Genomic DNA, 19,258 nt, shown 5'->3' on the forward strand with positions numbered 1-19,258 from the left:
CAAGCATTTGCAAGTAAATGGAACCTTATAGTGCTATTAATGGTACAATCAGGCATTAACATACAGCAAACTCTGTTACTGGCAGTGATTCATCAACCTTTCACTCACAGAAAACCTGACCTCTGCTCTATCTGTAAGACCTTGCCAGAACACTAATGTCAAGATTTACTTCATGAAGGCATGGCAGTAAGTATGATGTCTTTAGGTGCATTAGTCTCCCTACTGATCTTATCACCACAGATGAATGTGCCAGGGAGAGGCAGTCCTCAAAGAGAATTAAGATCTGTTGGTAACTGGCTGTTACTTGAAAGACATGGTTGACTTTTCAGTATCGGGATTCTTCTCCCCCACACAGCAACAAATGTATGGCACATCCCCAAAATAACAACTTCTCATCTCAACCAAACCTCATATATCGCTATGATGAACTTCAAGATTTTCTGTTATTCTTACACACTTGTATTTATCAGAATACTTGCACACATTTCAGAAGAGAACTCTTTGTAAAGTTACACAGATTTTATTACTAAATTGGGAAAGGTTAATAACTTCCCAAATGGAAAAGCCATCAGCAAGTTAGGCTTGTGGTCCCAAATGAGCAGGCCTTTGAACAGTGACGCAGATGTCTTTCCCACAGAAATATGCTTGTATATTAAAAAGGAAAAAGACCCATGATCTACAGTCCAGGGTCCTTACAGGACTTTGTGCTACAACTCCAGCATATTGCAATGAATCAAAAATTTTCAGCTATACTAGTTTAAAGGATATTCCAATTGCCCTCATTACCACTGACCTTTTACTAACACACAGAGTGCTGACCTGCGCTAGGGTTGAATAATCCCCTGCCACAGAAAACTGCTGTTGCAAAGCCAAAGAATATTTGAGATACCTGATGTAACAAAAAGATAACCAATGGCACATGTATTCTTTCCAGGCATGGTTTATTGAAAACACACCAAATTGTTATCCTACATACCTGGTTTCTAACAAGCATTCTACTTGTCTGCATTATGGAAAGATCCTATAATAATAATACATTCTGTCATGGTAACATTTGTTCTATGAAAAGCATAATCCACCTTTTTTTTCCTCTCCATACTTGTAAAATCAAACCATTCTAAGTGTTTCAGTTTATAGTACAGTGTAAATACAATGCAAAATCCCACCAGTCTAAACTACAGAGAGAATGTTGAGCAGTATTACAGAAAACACATTGTTGATTTTTTTTTAATTTTCCTACCATGAAAATTTTAAGGCACATGATAGTTACAAACACATTAGCTACTAATTACCAGTAAGCTTCTTAGTCTAGTTATTTTGTTTTTCTGAACAGTAAGAACCAGATTGGCAGACCTTGTAGTAGCTGCGCTATCTTCCTCCTCACCTTGGACTTCGGAACATCCTACCCTGATGTAAAAGGGGTAAGACAGAAAAAAAAGGTTCATAATACCTTCCCCTTAAATGCACTAGATTAGTTATTGTACCAATAAATCAGAGAATTTCTCTGCCAAAGATAAGGAAACACCAGATTTTAGGGGCATCAAAACAAATTTTGCAAGAAACTATGCCTGTATAAACACCTTCAAAAACTGTGAGAGCCCAACTCCACCCCAACAGCACAAAAATGGTGGCTGAAGTTATTGGCACACTGTAGTCTTCACTGAGTGGGCAGTCGGACAGCAGAAGAGGCTATCTATAACCACTCTAATGTGCCCATTTGGCTTCTGAAGCTTTGCTTGCTTGAAGGGTTTCACAGGTAGCTGAGCCTATACGCTCAACTTTAAGGCAAGTAACAGAAGGTAAGTCACCACCTTCAATCTCATGAAACTGCTCTAGGAGTGAAAACTGCTTTGCCTAGCATAAGCCTTGCATGCTAGAAAGCATTACTGAAAACCGCTCCTCAGAGCTGCCAAGAACTTACTACTCTGCTGTAACAAATGTGCCACCTCCTGCTTTCTTGACATGTCACTTACAGCAAGTCAGTTCCTAGTCCCCACGTCAGTCCCTTCTGTAATGTCTTGGCAACAGAGACAAGATTTGCTTTCCTGATACAGACGCACTCAAGAATCGGCATGTCTGAGCGCACAAGAGTAGGACTAGGATAGGCAGGTGTTTGGCCCAGACGACACTGAAGATCAGGTCCTGTGGCTGTCCAAGCTGTTCTCAGGGGAGCCTTTCAAGCTGACACCACCTCTTGAGTCGTCAAGTTACACTTATGGCTAAATTGCTACTTAACTTTAAGTCAGAATGTCCTAAAGCCTTGCCCTTCCACTCTCCTCCTCAGATTCTCCAGACAGACCAACTTGGGAGGCTGTAAGCACAAGTACAATTGCTCTCACTCAACAACCACACTTGATGCTTCTCCAGGGGAGTCTTGACACACAATGTGTTTTTTTAAAACCTCCACAGCTGAGTGAAGATGCCTGGGAGATGTTCAAGCCACACCCCTGGGAAGAAAGTTCTGCAGTAATTACATGCCATCCAAAGTCTCCTTCTCCCCTGTTATCTCAGCCCTCACTGGGCCATCAAACTTCCTCCTCTTGAGCAGGAGTCTTGCAACACCATCGCTTCCTTCCACAACCATCCCTCCCACTAGAATTTCTGCAGGTAGAAATCTCTTCTACCCCAGCCCTTTGCAGGCAGATTCCCTCCAGTTTTCACAGTGGAGCCAAAAGGAAAAGAGGAGGTCGCATACCTGAGCCCTAAAAAGCACTGCCTGCCTTTTAGCAGGAGACTCTAGACCCTACTGTAGCTTTAGTCACACACACTGCCACTTTCCCTTCTTTACATACAGTCCCTGCTGCCAAAATACAACAATTACAGGTTCATCCACCCACATCCCAGAACAGCTCAAACAGCCAGTCACACTTGCGCCAACAAGGGGAGAGGTAAGGGCAGGTGTGGGCACACATCCCACCACCGAGCTTGTGGCCATAGAGAAAAAGGACGTTAAATCACCAGGCCTGGTTCAAAGTATCTTGCTTTGGACTTCAGCTGGTGGGCTGATAATACGAGGCGACAGTCTCATATGCAAGTCATGCCCCAATCCGTTTTCCTTCCTCAATATCCAAACAACAGTTTGGCGAGAAGAAAAAAACCACAGTAACGTAAATGATGGGTTATTGCTACATACTTGGGAATTCGTTGTTATTGTAAGGCATGGGAAGGGCAGGGGTAAGACATGTGATTCCCAGGGGAAGTCTTGGCCCATGGACTTGGTATCTGACTTCTTGATGTACCATCCTTTGCTTTTCTGCAGCAATAAACCATGTTGTCAGCTCACAACTATGCTGGCTGCCATGAACGCTTATCCCCAGGAAAACAAAGAACAGTTTGCTACAATGACCCTGGGCAGCCAATGCCATCTAACCTGACAGGGAGGTTTGCCTATCGCAGGATGCAGTGTAAATATGAAAAGGATTTTGGGGGGAAAGTGGGATAGGGTCTGAATTTGTTTCTCAAACACTCCTCGGTGTTTCTAGTCCGAAGTAGATTCCAATCCAGATGTTGAGTGTCCCTGTAGTGCCCTACGGAGAGCCATGGGACATCTGGGATAGAAAGTCATGGACGTAACTGGCCCCTAGTCACTTCACTTCCCCCTTCCTGCAGTTTTCTTTGTTAACCTCTTGCTGGCTTTGAAATATCTGTACAATAACTAAATCACAAAGTCTTAGCAGAGACTCCTTTCAACAGTCAGGTCTTTATTTTAAGTGAACTTTTGCTCAGACTCCTTTGGTAAATATATGGTTTGAAGTAGATCAGGGACAGACTGACAGCACGGCCCTTCTCTTACACTGTTCTAATCAGCTACAAAGCAGGTTCCATTGCTAATTACTGAACGTTTTTAAAAAATCCTTTCATATACAAAAAGAATACACCAAGTACATAACCAAAAGTGATATAAAACTCTTCTGTGTAGCTTGGTTAAAAGGGTCTCCGCGTATTGGCAGAACAAGTATGAAAAGAGCACCATTGATATAATATACAGTCAGACTATGTATCTGGTTTCATTGCCACACTTTATGTCTACACGTAGAGAGACACTGCCCCGACACAAATGCAGATAATCACAGATGTATCTCTTTGCTTCCCTTGATCTGCTGAGCATCTCTGGCCCAACAGGACTCTCATGCAGATGAAAAAACAAACCTTTGCTATCTTAATTTGCTCCAAGCAACTTCACCTTCCCCAGGATCCAGAAGCGACCACTGCAACGTACGTGGAAGATGAGGGTCAAAAAGGGAGGGTGTGAAGGAGCACATGTATCATCCAAACCACTGACAGCTTCTGGCATCAGTCTTTTTCCCTGAATCAACAAATGCTTCCCTCTCCTGCAAACTACTTTACATGGGTTTGTTAACCTATCCTCTGCACAACAATATATATATATAGATATATAGATTTATTTATTTATATATATGTATTCATGTCAAATTTTTAATATACTCAAGAAGATACAAAGCTCTTGGTACTTGCTTTTTTTTTTTAAAGTTTTAAAATTTTTTTTACAAAAATTTTAGATGTTTATTATTACAGTAATATTTTGGGGGAGGTGAGGTTGTTGGATATTTCCCCCCTTTTTAATGACAAAGGAAACGGCAGGCACTGAAAACTGCAAATGATGTTTGCTAGATTCAAAAATGTGCTTTCCAGTCATACTGTTTTTAGGAGCTTGTTTAAAACTAAATGTGGCAATCAAAGAACAGTGGCAACCAAATAAAATCAGCAAGTCCTCTGACGCTGCTAGTGAGACGTTTGCTTCCTATTGTCATCTGCTGCCCTCCCTTGACCAAGCCTGCAGAAAATCAGTGATCTGAAGTCATTTAGTTCACGGCATTACCAGATACCATATATGCAGAGTATGTTCTCGTGAGGTAAAAATTCCCCCTTACACAAAGCAGGCTGTGGCATCTTAGAGGAGAACCGTTGCACATGGGTGATTTTCACACCAAATGAAAAATATAATCTCAAAACAAAACCAAAGGAACACAGAAATCATGATGATGATGATTTAAAAACGCCAAACCAGTTCCCTTTGTGGCATTTTTCATCAGGATCTATAGCCCAAAGCAAACATGGATCCAACAGTGATAAATTTACCATCAGATATAAGTGACAGACCCATCTAAAATTTATAGCGCGTTCAAAACAAGACATCCTACAAAACAGCTCCTATTTTCCTCCAATGTGTTAACAGCTACGGCAAAAGAAATTGTTAATCATCATCAATGCAAGACTGGTACGTTTAAAATGTAAAAGCTCCTTATTGCAATCTTTGAGAACAAGAAAATAAAAAGCCAGCCAACTCCATTTCTCAGCACAGAGTTCTGAACCAGGGACACTGAAACCTTCAAAATAAACTGCTTTTCAATATGCAGAAATAAAAACAGAGCCATTACAGAATTCAAAAGGCAGAAGTATTGTACACCAGATTATAATGATAATATAGCACTGTGATTGATATAGCTTACTCTAAAAGCAGATTATACAGCTTGCATCAATTTTGTCACCCACTCTCCAGTTCATTTGACCAGCGTTTAATAGTTTTTGTTCTGCATTTTCTCCCTTCATTGAAATCCAATTAACTCACTCAACATTCCTGCACTTTCTGTGGAAATAATAAAGAAAACCTAAACAATTTTCAAAAAGCCTTTAAAAATGTTAGATTCACAGTTCAAAAGAAATCCCCCAAAACAAAACCCAAAACAATGAGCCCCAAACCAGAAAAGTGCTATTATCTTCATGGCTACATCTACGATATTATTTCAAATATTCTGCAGTTTCTCTTTCACTTGTGAAGCTGTCTTCTTTGCATGAACTTCACTTCTCATCTACTTGGCACCATCCACACGTAAGAGTCACCTAAGAACGCAGCCAGCTAGATGGAAGCTTGGGTTCTCTTTTCTTGCTTGCTTTCTTCTTGCAGGAGTGGGAGGGAGGGGGAGGTGGTGGCTATTTCTGGTGGGAATCTAACTGAGTTAAAAAGCAAATTGTCTCGCTGTAAGGCATGGTGCTCCGGGGTCGGCAATGGCAGTCAGTTGTGTTTTCTCCCCACATCCTCCTAGAATCTGCAGCCTGGTCAGTGATGCAGCGCCCTCCAAATCTGAATGGCAGTGGTGACTGATGAGATCGTCTGTGTCGATTCAATGTTTGTTTCTCCCCCTCAATTAAAAAAAATGTGGTTGGACTCTAGCCCTGCAAAATAAAGTCAAAACTGATCAATACCAGCAAGTAACATGACCTTGGTGATCTCCATCACCCAGGGGTAGGACAGTGACTGGAAATGCCAACCTGTCCCCAATATATGGGTTCCTTGAAGGGTATGACTGGGAGAAAATGAGCACAGACTTAATTTTTCAAAGTCTGTGCCTCACCTGTAAGCCTTCACTGCTCAGAGGAAGAGTGCAGGAGTGAAGCATACAGGCACTACACACATACATTTATCTCTGCTCTTTGGCTGAGCCGAGAAGGGTGACCATGCAGTGCTGACCAGCTGTGGGAAGCCAGCGGTGCCCGAGCCTGCTCTGTGGCTACGTAAGGGTACCTGGCAGCGTTGAAAGACTGCTCTGGGCAGGTGCTTCCAACCCAGGAACAGACACAATCTATAAAGACTTGGCACTTACACTAGACTCTTAAAAGAAGGAGGGGAAAAAAAATTCCAACACCACCACCCAAAAACAAACAGGATTTTTCTCTCCAACTAATGCAAGTGATTTCCATGTAGAATTATGGGGGTGGATGACGCTCCATGTTTTGGAATTTGGGCCTTTAAAGGCCTATTGTCCGCTCTGATGGGAAAGTTGCCCAGTGCCTTCACAACAGTCACTAAGATTTTCCTTTAGTCATAGCCAGGGGCACAAAACCTGCTGTTCCAAACATAGTGTCACATCTGATGGAGTGCCAGAAGGCGTAACTGGGGTAGAGGGCTGTCTAGGAAGACAGCAGGAGACAGATTAGCAGTGGCAGGAGTGAAGAAAGGCCACGGACATTACTTGAGGAACTGGGCATGTGGTGAAGGCAGAGAACTAAGAAAGCAACAAAAAGGCACCTTTCTTTAGCGACAGGAAAAAAAAAAAAAGAATTGAGAAGTGGGAGTTGGGGGTCAATGTTTATTGGTAACCAAAATAATCATCTCTCCTTGAAAAGTAACTTGTGGACAGCCAGCAGCTTTCCTGCAGACGGGCAGGGCTGTGTAATTCATGGGAACCTCAGGGGACATCCGTAAATAGTCAAGGATATGCTTTTCCTTAAGTCTCAGGCTAATCCTTATAATGAGCACAGAGGGAAAAAATGGTTGGAAGCAGGAACACACTATTCAAATTCATTCCCATGGACTAACAGCAGAAATCTTTCACATTTCAGCTGACAACCAATCATTCATGATATTAATTTTCTGCCTGGTTATTTGACAGGTTATTTTTTAATCAAACAGCGGTGTTTGATTGCATTTCATTAAAGATACACTGAATAATACAAACACCACTTTTTTTTCAAATGCATTTTCATTTGTCTGGAAGGGCCCAGTTAGCAGTTAGCCTTGAAGAGATTCCACAGCGATACAGATCATGCATGAGACAAGTTAATCACTAGCACCAATTACCATTAAAAGGACCTACCATGCATGCAAATTAGACCCAGGAGTCAACAGGCTGGGGTTTAATGTCACGGGCATCCACCAGATTCACCGAAGCCCTGTTACTCCTGTTAATGTTTTTCCTATTTGTGTCATTCTGCAGCACAGGGTGAGGAGTTAAAGGCAAAACAGAGCGGATTAATCAAACAAAACCACCAAACAAGTCAGCTTAAAGTAGCATAAGGGAAAATTAGTGGTAGAGAAAGAAACAAGATCAGCAAAGGCACAATACCGACAAAAGCATCGCAACAGCCAAAAGGCTGCACTTCCCTGCCATCATTATTCACAACTCTCAGCCACTCTTGAGCCTCAGAGCCACGGCTATTGAACAGTTCACAAGCCAGAAGACCCCACGGATATATTTCTGTTTCACAGCATAGGAAGAAGGATGAGCATCAGCTACTCAGCTCTACCCAAATGAGTGCATGGCAGCGCGTACCTTTGAGGTGTACAACAGGCTGAATTCAGGTTACCCTCTGCCCTTAAAACCAAGAGGCAGCACAGACTATGGGAGACATATTGTCGAGGTGAAATGTTTTTTCTCTTTTTCTCATGAAAGCAAAGCAGCTACTTGCTGAACTCTGGGTTGTGCTTCACCTCAGACATACACCGGAGTTTGGACTGCTTGATGTGATTTTGAAGGTTGTATTGGACCACTTTAATGAATTTTGAGGGGCAAAAATAACAAGTATTTTTTAATTTTCCTGCCTTAGCCTATTTTCTTTAGAAAGACATTTTCTGTCAAGCTCCTATTGATCAACATTCCTGTGTCACTTAGTGCATCCATCCGTTCCCACTGCATCCTTGCAAAACATATTAGAACTGTGATGTGATGAGGGAACTGCAAAGTTTATTCCCTTGGCACTGGTTCAAGCAGGGCCATCTCTTGCCACATTGAACAGGGGGGCACACTGCACGACTTGAGTAATCAGCTCAGTTCTATCAGTTCCAAAACCAAATGAAGTAAGCACAACCACCTCCAGCAAAAAGTCCAACTATGCAGTCTCCCAGGATGCAGCTATACCCAGAACTGGCAAATTGAAGAGAGTAATCTGTGCCTAAAAGAAGTCCAGCTGGATTGAAGCCATTCTCCACCTTCACGGAAAGGCAGGACACAGCAGGAAATGCATGACCAGGTAGGTTAATACAGGCAGACTGATGTGGCAGGACATCTTCCTAATTCATGATCTATGGAAATATTTTTCCTCCAAACCACATTTTTATTTCCCTTGTTCAATAATAGTGGGTTTTCCTTTCAATTGACTTAAGTTTAATTGTCTCCACTGAACATGAATCACCTGGATTTTCTGATATTATCAGCAATGTGCTGAAGGTTATTAAGACAGCCTTCTGCAGACTAACAACAGTGTTTTCTACTCTTGTTTCACTGAATCCTCCTCTTCCTCCTCAAGATTACTAGCCCAGAGGAAAACATAAGCTTGTTTTGAGGCTGGGGGAACTGATGGCCGCAGCATTAAACGACTTTTAAAAACATCTACTGAAAATGCGTAGCAATGCAACAGAAATTACACAAAGCCTACTAAGCCACATTTGCACACAACCCACAATACAAAGAGCTTTGTGAAGTAAAATTTTTTTTTTTGATTATAAATTTGTCTACATTTGTTTTTAGAAGGCAGACACAGAACTATGCATGTCTCTCCCTCCCTCTCCATCTCCTTGGCCCATGCCTATAGTCCACCATCAGGACTGTGAATGGGTGCTGGAGAAACAAATACTGTTCACCACACTGCTGTACACAGACACACAAGCTCACACCTACTTCTCATGGTGAAAACAATAAAGCAGTGTGACAGTTTGAAGTGACTATTCTCGGAACAAAGTCTGAGCACGCTTATACACTTTAGGGCTACGGAATGCTGCCTGGACGAGGGTGACAGAACAAACACTTCCTATTTTGACAACCTCATCCATTTACACGAATACAGCGAATGCCTGCATTTGCTCCTGCACTGGGAAGCAGCATTTTGTTTTTATTTCTAGTTAGCCGTGCGCTAAGTTATGAAATGGTGTCCTTAGCTAACAAAAAAAAAGGCAAAAAGAAAAACAAAAAGCCCTTTACAGCCCCCTGGTGAGTAACTACCGTATATTTCTTGCTGAGGGCACCAGGCTTCCTTTCTTTTAAAGGCACTAACTAGCATTAAGTAAGAGGAAGCTCACTTTTAAAGGTTCTTTCTCCGAGGCATCCCCTGTGTTATCACTGGTCTTGTATTTGCGCTCCTTGTCCCGGTGATCGATGGTGGAGTACCCATCTGAGGAGAAATAACATGACAGTCAGGCACGAAGCACAAACAAGAGCAAAACCAGCTGATGCTAGCAGAATTCTTCAGCAAAGAAACAGGAAAATAAACCATCACAATCCAAAGATACTGGCAGCCTGCTTTTCACATGCGCTCCAGCTCTGAAATTTCATTTTTACCGGTTTAAAACAAAACAGAAAAGCCCTCTTTTTGTATCACTGCCAGATGCTGGCACTCATTAGCAAGCAGCACTGTTTTCATCCCAGCCTGCTGTAGTTTTTAGTGTGCCCAAGGAAAGCAGCAAGTTGTCATCTCGTGCCCTGTGGCTAATGAGCTCCAAATTCAGCCCAAATCTTGTGTTCCTTGCTTAGCAGTCTGATTAATTGGCAGTGTTCATTCTCTGAATGCTCTGCAGCATGTTCCCAGTCTTCCTGAGCCTGACTACTAGCAGGACATGACAATAATTTGGAAGAGTCCCTTTCAGAGAACTGAGAAAAAGGGCCCGTTGAGTTGGAAGAAATCGCGATGCAAACCCTGCTGTGCTTGGACTGTCCTTCATTACAAAGTCGCACCTGTTGCCGCTTTTTTTCCTGACAACTAAGAAACAATACGAAAGTGTGATGAACACAAGGCAGAAAAGTGTGAGAGGGTTTCATAAAGAAATGGCTCTAATTATTTCACAACCTTTGCTTTCAATCATTGTCAGCCAATGCAAATCTTGATTTATTTTCCTGATGCATCAGATTTCCCTCATTATCAGTGACAAATAGATCCTCTCCTGCTCTGCTTTGACAGCATTGTAATCTGGAGTAAATGACACTCAAATTTATAGCTCCCTGTAGGCTTTTGTTTTCCCCTATGTAATTGAGGGATCATTAATGTTTTCATGTCCTGACAAACTGGGTTCTTAGAAAAACACAAAAAGGTTTTACATAAACTGCCAAAATGCTCCTCTCTGGTTTATTACTCGCCTGCAACAGGTCATTAAGAAAAAGTAAGTCACATTTTTTGTGGGGTTCCCTTGGCATAAAGAGGGACTGTTTGCCCACATGACAAAAGCACAGGCAGCTACAGCGCCTTGTACCAAACACAGTCACAGAGCAGGGCCCTAAATGATGTTTATGCTGGCCACAGCCAGGTTAAGTTTTAAAAGAGCTGTAGTTTTCCTGTGCATCTTATGAATCAAAGTGCACACAGACCTGCAACAAGCACCTGAGGCAGCATCTATTCATGACATCATGGATGGGAACAGATTACTTAACCACGCTGCCTAAAAATAACTGAAGAATTTTGGAGTTATACATGTAGTACACAGATCTTAAAGCATGAAAATAATTGCTACACAGAGCTTTGCTTACAATTATTTGTTGACAATGAAGATGCCTAACATTCTTGGCTATTCCTTTCAAACAAAAAAGAAAAAACTTAAAGCCTACCAGCTGCATCCAGCTACCCAGCCAGCATTTGTGGAAGAACGCATGACTGCTAATTCTCTTTCAAATGACAGGCATGAATACTGCTAGTAAGTCATATCCAAATCTAAAGATTCATCGTTTATTTAGGAGTAAATAGTTCACATAGGTATCTATTTAAATGACGGAAACATGCCGACTCCCCCCCCCCCCCCCCCCAAAAATCAAACTCTCAACAACTGAGCAGTAGCTTTTTACAATCTAATATTAATTATACTCACAATGATGTAACAGATCACTTTGCATTTTTGTAGTGCCGTGCCACCCAGCCATGGGTGATCCACAAACTTTTTTTTAAATGAATGCCAAGATCCAAAGGAAACCTTTAACCTACCCCCAGAAAGCAACAGCTACTGAGTGAAGTATGGCAGCTGTGATACTTCCCAGGGAGCAAGGTCAGAAGTAAGGACTGTGATCACAAAAATTAGAAGCACAACAGATCTTCAATACCACTAAGAAATTAAAAAAAAAATGCTTAGCCAGGTCAGCAGCAACAGGAAGATCAAGCTTTTGCACAGTGGCAGTAATCTAACAACAAAGAACGGTCAAGAACTTTGTTCTTCATATCTAAGTTCCAACATATTTGCAATTCATACTGTCAGCCCACAGTTGCGTGGTCTGCATGCTAACAATGCCGCACACATCAGCACTAATGGATTATGTGTTTCCAAAAACCACACACTGTGCTACGACTCTGTCAAGATAAGCAGCAGCAGAGATAGGAAGTTCATGATTTGACCTAATAAAATGAGAAATATCTTGAAGGAGGCTGCATCAGAGAAGTAATACCTCAGTGCCCCAAGGACCACAGCTCTCCAAAGAAATTAGAAAGTACTGCTTCTCCCATGTTTCAGGTTCATTCTAAAAAGTGATCAGAATTAACTCTGTTTCTACTGCTATAAATAGTGTAAGTATATACTGGTATAAGTGCCTTATTCTGAGTTAATACAATCCAACATACAGACAAAAGTTACATTGGTCAATAGAGGCACGTCCCATTCTTAGCTTGTTTATTCCTCTCTCTCAACTTTCTGCTTGTTGCCTTCTGTATTGCTTCACTGACTATCTCCCATTCACGCTGCAGCAACATTTTTATGTCATCACGGATTACAGGACCAAATGTCTGCTGAGTGTCAGTCCATCCATGCCCTCACACAGCTCTCAACTTATGAAGATCAAACCTCCGGACCCATCAAAAAGGAGGAGGAGAAAGGAAAAGTTATGCCTGAAGATGGGAATGTAGGACAGGGGCATCTGAACTATGTGTCCCTGGTCTGAACAATTTTCAGCTCCAAGGTGCTCTCGTCTGACTGACTGTAGGTTAACTGAGGCACAGATACAGTTTTAGAGAACTCACAAATTTGGCATACAACCTTGAGATCACAGTTCTACTGCTTCTACAGACAGCTTAGGGTCACAGCCACCCTCAGGCAGCACGGTGACAATAAGTGTTGATGATCTTCAGATTACTCGGTGCAGAGTCACCTGTCTGGAGCTGATGGGGTCTGACAGACCTGAGCTATCTCTGCAGTGGGCTGTCTAGTGCATCCCACAGTAACTCATAATACATGTTTTCTTTCACGCACTACCCAGGCCCTCCCATTGCTCCAGACAACAGGAATCTGACTGGTCTAGTACTGCCAGCAGATGGGGGATGTATCTTTCTGCCTCCCTAGCCACACTGATAGTGAATTAATTTCCTTTATAGACAAGGATGACCCCCACAGCATTAGCAAACAAGCCAAGATACCAGTAGCAATTTTCTTTTTGTGGTCTTGAAAAAGAGTAAACATGGGTTAACAGCAAAGGCCTGGGCACCAAGACTGCTGAACCCTGATAAAAAGAAGCAATAGATGAGGGGCAGACAGGCGGTGATGTGCTGGAACAAGCAGTCTTGTACACTGCAGGGGAGCAGGATGAACACTCCGGGCTGGAAGGGCCCCGCTGAACGGACGGGTACCTCTAACGTGTGTGGCATGGAAACTCACTGAGTTCTGCACTGGCACACTCTAACGTGTTTGAGGCAATTACAGTTCCATTCCACAGCAGTACAGCAGAAAGGTGACTATGCAACCTGGAAGCATCTGAATTAAATGAAATAGACAACACAAAGCTGGAGGCAGATGACAATTCTCTAAAAGACACTGAATATAAAGTAGAAAGATCTTAGGCTAAGTGAAGTCAGAAAGAGAGGAAGGCAAGGGAAAACCACACAACTGAAACCAGGGCACAGGACTTTCTGCAATAAAAAGAAATAAAGAGATAAGCTCGGATGTCAAACAACTTTCTCTGGTACGCTGTCATACATTTTCTTTGCAAACCTAAGTGAGGTCAGCCTCTCCTGGAGGCTCAGTGTAGACTGGTGTGGAGTATGTGGGGATACAACCAAACTGTGCTTACCGAAGGTACAAACCCAGAGGACTGCATGTTGATGTTCTGCTCCCTGCATCTGCTAGTTCACTCCAGAGTAGAAAAAGAACAAAAACTCCAGAATACAACAGTCTACAATGAAGTTAAAATCAGAGAATATAGTCTAGAGCAGCTCCTCATATAAGTATGCCCATAAGACAAAAAACATACAGCATTTGGAAGAGCCTGAAGGAAAGAGATGAAGTACTAAGTTGTTATTCCAGTTCCTTTAAACTAATTTATCCAGTTTACTATCCTTAATTCTGACCCTTCTCAGCTGACCTCTGAAACAGCACAAAGTTATAGTCATACTGGAGTTAAAAAGCACTCAAGAGCTGGGGTCAGGAAAGCTTGACAGATTTAATCTTCTAATAGTGATGAAAAGATTGGCGAACAGAACGGCCCAGAGAATTTGCCTGATGTTGTACATATGCTGTTAATTTGCATTTCATTTTGTACTCAGAGCTGTACTAGTAACTCCTGAAAGCATAAGGCAACAATTAATATGGAGACTATAAACAATCAGCAGTGCCCATACTGCAGCACCTGCTAGCACACAGCTATCCTACCAGGCAATCTTCTCTGAAGTTATTTTCTTCCATTGTGAGAACAAATGTTTCATTGTTCCCTTAGGCAAAATACATATGGACAGTTGATTCATGGCAGGTGGCATCTCATTTTTCTACGAATACAAAAGGTAATATATACCTGTTATTTTAACTTCTGAACATGCTTGGCTTTCAGCTTGGTTCTAACTTGCTATTTTTTTCAGCTACCATCACAAACAGCAGTATATCAAACTGTTGGATTTGGAGGCATTAATATAGGTATTTAAATAAAAGTAACATCAACTGGAAGAAGTAAAGCAAATTGCCAAGAGACCACACACCACCTTCATCTACCTCAGTGAAGAAAAAAACCCCTCTACAAGTCTTAAACTACGGAGCTTATCAATCTCAAAGCACTTCATTGACAGTAGGCGGCTGTTCTCAGCCTACAGGAAAAGCCAGGCCCGGCTGGTAAATGCAGGTAAATGAAAGGTGGAGCCAGGAATATCATACATACTAAATTATTTTTGATGTTACCTACAGAAAACAAAGGCAGAACGGATTTAAACAAAAGCGTTACATTGAAGTAAATCTTCAACTCTTTTTTTCCCTTTTGAAGCCCCAGACTTCCAGATCTGTAATACAGAATGAAGCTGCCTCAAGGGCCAGAGACTAGAATGAAAGCTAGGTCAGTATATCTTCATAATATGCTTAAAGTAGTGGAGAAATTTGTGTGTACACTCTACATGTATTAAAAAGGAAAAAAAAGATAGGGGGAAAAAAAAAGACAACGACCAATCTTTTGTAAGGTAGTGTTCTGTTTTTAAATGTCAGCTTTATCCATCTGGAAGAGTATCACCTAGAGAAATAGCTGAACTTTCTCGTGAGTGACAGTGTGCTCTATCGAAACAGACAGAAGGTTTGATCGATGACTGAACTTACCTGGGCCAAGTTCATCCATAGGTATCATATCACGACTCCCAGCCTTCTCGTTATCTATAAAACAGAAACATTGAAATGATTTGAATTACATTTGCTCTTCTCAACGCCTGGTAGTTTTAAATTAGTCACATGACCAGAGAGGTCCATAAACTACTGAACACAGAGACTATTATTAAAAAAAAAACCAAACAAACCCCAAACTATTCAACTGTTACCCATTCAGAAAAGGAAGTTTGATTTAAGCTCTCCAGAGAGGACATGTAATCCTTATATTTTCTGCTATGGCACTGTAATATAGAACTCCCTCTCTCCAAGAGAGAAACCACAATTCTGCTTGGACTACCTACCACTACCACTGGTCTCTCCAGAATAGAAGAGAAAGAAAACTAGTAAGGATGCAGCTTCACATGGCACACAATCCAATCTAGCACCCTGCTGAGCCAACAGAAAGCTAACCCACAAAGAAAACAAGAAGTTTATTGTCAGATCAGCAAACTGACCCAAGTTATCCTCTGTCTGCATAATCTGCCAGATTTGTTCAAAGACAGGGAGGTGGAAACAGGCAGGGCAGTGTGGGGCTGTCTTTTCTGCAGTAATCTGCAGTTAAACCAGGTAAAATGCACCATGGCAAACTCTGCCATGGGAGACTAAAGACTTCTGAAAAGATATTTTGACATCTGAGCATTAGAAACTAGAACCAGACCCCAGAGGCAAAGCAACCTTAACAAAATTAAAGCTGAAGCTACACCAGTGTTGGTATGGCTGCACCAGGCCTCACGAAAAAGCACAGCCAGGCTTAGCTAGCGTTTAGATAAACCATCTCCAATGAACAAAACTGCACAGTAGAGGAAGAAGCACTGCCAAAACAGGCACATTTATTTAGAAAGGAAAAGACTCCAGTACTGAGTAGGGGTAAGGCCAAGCCCACGGCCTGGCTGAAGGCCAGATTTATTAATATATAACACTGTCAAACAAGGCTGTTCTCTTTCAAAGTTCCAACTCGCGCCTATCCCAAACTCTTGCAGGAAGATTTAACTGATTATGTTGCATGCAAGTTAAGAAAACATCATCAGTAGTGTACATTTCACAAAGGAAGGAATACTATCCATATCCAGCTAATAGGACTGATCATTTTGGGACTGTGGGGTAAAAATCACCACACAAATAATACATTTTTACCCCCTCACACCGTAACACAGATGCAGCAAATCCAGAAAACAAGCAAGCAAAGCACAATAGAAAAAGTGACAAAGAGCAGAACTGACCTTGACTTTTATCCACCAGAGGCAAAGTGCTGTCGTCGTAGCCAGACCTGCCAGCAGTACCTTTGGAACCCTTTGGAGTTGCAGAAACAGACTACGAGACAAAAAGACATAAATAGGCAATTGCTACTCAAGGAAATTGAACAAGAAAAATAAACAAACCGACAGTATGGAGAGAGATTATGGAATGCTGCTAAGCCCCCCTTCTGTTGATAATATGGCACTGGAGTATTTTTTATTTTCATATAGATTTGTTGGTGGAATTTTTTTCCTGTTATCTAAACAGCAGCATTGTTGGTCTGTAAAAGGAGCAAAACCTTTCCACAAGGGAAGATGAGAAGGCTGCGTGTCAAGAACAGGTGGCTGCCCTACACTGCTAGATGGAATGTTTCAAATGAGACACAACTAAGAAAAGCCATGCTAATTCTTCCTCCAGTAAAGCATGAGCATTTGGCCTATATGAGGTGGCATACTTCCACAACCTAAAAAGCTGCATTTCACAGACCACTGAAAATGCATCCCCAAGCAAGTATATGCATGATGCTGTGACTGAATAGAAGACAATAGATTGTTCTATCACCTAGAAGAACAGAACCAAAGCCCACAACCTATCCGACTGTAATATTAGACTAAGTTAGGATGTCTTGCACTCAGGCATTTCCATAACTAAATCTAAGACCCAGCATCTTTACCTGGAAGTGTGATTTGTTCCACCCATCCTTCTGCAGGGCATTTCGTAGTTCTTTATAGCTCCAGATCATCTGAAGAACGTGAGATGCTGCTTTTGTTTCTCTGGGAGACTGGCTGATTTGCAAGATAAAATTAGGGCTTAAGTATCAAGCAATGTAAGACTATTCATATGTTGACCTCTTTGCACCAAAACAATATCCAGGAGGTATATAGTACTCCATGCAGCTATTCTTTGAACCTATAAGCTATAGGATACGTGTGAAAGCATTCAGTGACGACTTCATATCTACAGGTATTTGCTGACAAAAAAAAAAAAAATCCAAGAGTCGTAAATTGTGCAGGTTTCTGGGTTTTCACATGTTTTGCTGGGCAAGCACTGAGGCCAGGGTGACCCTTTTGTCTTGTAGCTGTCATTAATAAAAACCAGATAGATTCCATCCTGCCTGGATGCAGTTCTAAGCCACTTTTCAAACATTCACCCCAACTTACATATATTCCTCACAATTCAATGAAGTTGCTTCACGGTTTAAAATACCTTACAAAGCAATTTGGGTCAGCAAAAAATAAGCTATTTTTAAACAGAAAATGACATTTTATCCATTCCTTAGTAAGTCAGTACACAAGCACCCTCTATAAAGTAATACAGGGCTAGGTTCTTGGTTGGCTTTCATATTTCATAACCATGCAACCCAACAAAGTCTTCAGCTACTCTCCCAAAAGTCTGCTGTAAACACACCTGTAATGTCTAACTGGGTGAACTATACAAAACAAACTTTTCACTAAAACAGTCAGAACACAGTTTGCAACAGAACTGCAGAGTGAAAATTTGTCACTTCAACTAACCACCATCAGCCCTTTGGCCAGAACGATTACTGCACATCATTAACCATTTTACTTAAAAGAAGCAGTTTCATCACTGGCATTCCAGGAATGGAACACTGCCACAGGAAAAAGGCCTCCCACACTAAAAGATCAGTGTTTCACTGCAAATGATGTCTGCTAAATGCATACATGGTGCTAAGATGTATCTGACAAGGAAAGATCATGTCTTAACATGACTGAAGTGACTACTCAATTAACTTTTTTTTTTAATTAAGTAAACCTATTAAAGGTGCTGCTGTTTTTACTGCGTATGTATTAATTGCTCTGAAATGAAAAGCTCTGAAAGGATAGGATGCTTGAGTACTTTCACAAAGCAAAATCTGCTGTTCACGGTGACATTTTCACATTCGCAGTGAGTTCTTACACTTTCAGCTGCCACTTACCTTGACTTGCTGATAGCTACCAGCTTCTGAATGCCCTGCGTCTGGATCAGAGACCTTGCATTTTCTGAGCTGTCAGTAATGATTTCATGGATGGTATTCAACACCGCAACCACTGTATCCTCTTCCAGGTTCTTTGCAGATCTTTGCTGCCTGCTGGGCAAATTTCTTACCAGCTCACCCATGGCATAACTACCTAGATAAGGGGAAGAGATACCCTTAGTCAGCCCTAATAATCGCTTCAGCTTCCCATCCTGAATGATAAAGCTCAAGGGTGTTTGCCATGTCAAAAAACTATCACGCACGTGTTTTGAACCTCAATACTGTAACTTAGCAGTGTATTTATCATTTATTATTTCAAGGTGATTGAGAGTTGATACCCAAGACAAACTCCTTCATTATGAATGGTAAAAGATATTGAGAGGAAAAAAAAGCAATCTTTATTGAGAATTTTACAGCCAGCACCTATCATACTTTGCAATGCCTGAGGCAAAAAGCATCCAGTAGCTGCTGCTAATGCCACATATTCATGCTAATACACGCACATGGCTTACTCAACTTAGCCTTGTAATAGGCCTTCTGGGGCAAGGTGTGCAGCCATGCATTTATTAACCTTCCCCCAGCAAAGGTAAGAGTATTTCCTCCTGGGTGCAGTTAGCCTTCACAGTGTATAGTACTGGAGAAAAAACAAGGAGTCCAGAGTTTATCGCTTCCAGGTGTTCGTTTGTACCATTTGCCTAGCTACACCTCTGAACTATTAAAAAAAAAGAACCTGATTT

General features: G+C 41.6%; 1 protein-coding gene across 6 annotated transcripts in view; it reads right to left on the reverse strand.

The window, feature by feature from the left end:
* Positions 1–928: 928 nt before the first annotated feature.
* The window catches only part of ARVCF (ARVCF delta catenin family member), a 185,265-nt gene continuing 166,935 nt past the window's right edge, over positions 929–19,258 (reverse strand). For 5 of the 6 annotated variants that reach the window (XM_059827844.1, XM_059827841.1, XM_059827842.1 and 2 more), the window contains 6 exons: positions 18,483–18,675; positions 17,220–17,331; positions 16,531–16,621; positions 15,266–15,319; positions 9,815–9,906; positions 7,602–7,730 (listed from right to left, as the gene is read on the reverse strand). In XM_059827844.1, the coding sequence (XP_059683827.1) occupies positions 7,629–7,730; positions 9,815–9,906; positions 15,266–15,319; positions 16,531–16,621; positions 17,220–17,331; positions 18,483–18,675 (644 nt within the window). In that variant the 3' untranslated portion in view covers positions 7,602–7,628. Of the gene's footprint in view, positions 6,196–7,601; positions 7,731–9,814; positions 9,907–15,265; positions 15,320–16,530; positions 16,622–17,219; positions 17,332–18,482; positions 18,676–19,258 lie in introns of those variants that run through there. The other variant, XM_059827845.1, reaches the window with a different exon arrangement.

Source organism: Gavia stellata, chromosome 21, assembly GCF_030936135.1.
Source record: "Gavia stellata isolate bGavSte3 chromosome 21, bGavSte3.hap2, whole genome shotgun sequence".
Lineage (NCBI taxonomy): Eukaryota > Metazoa > Chordata > Aves > Gaviiformes > Gaviidae > Gavia > Gavia stellata.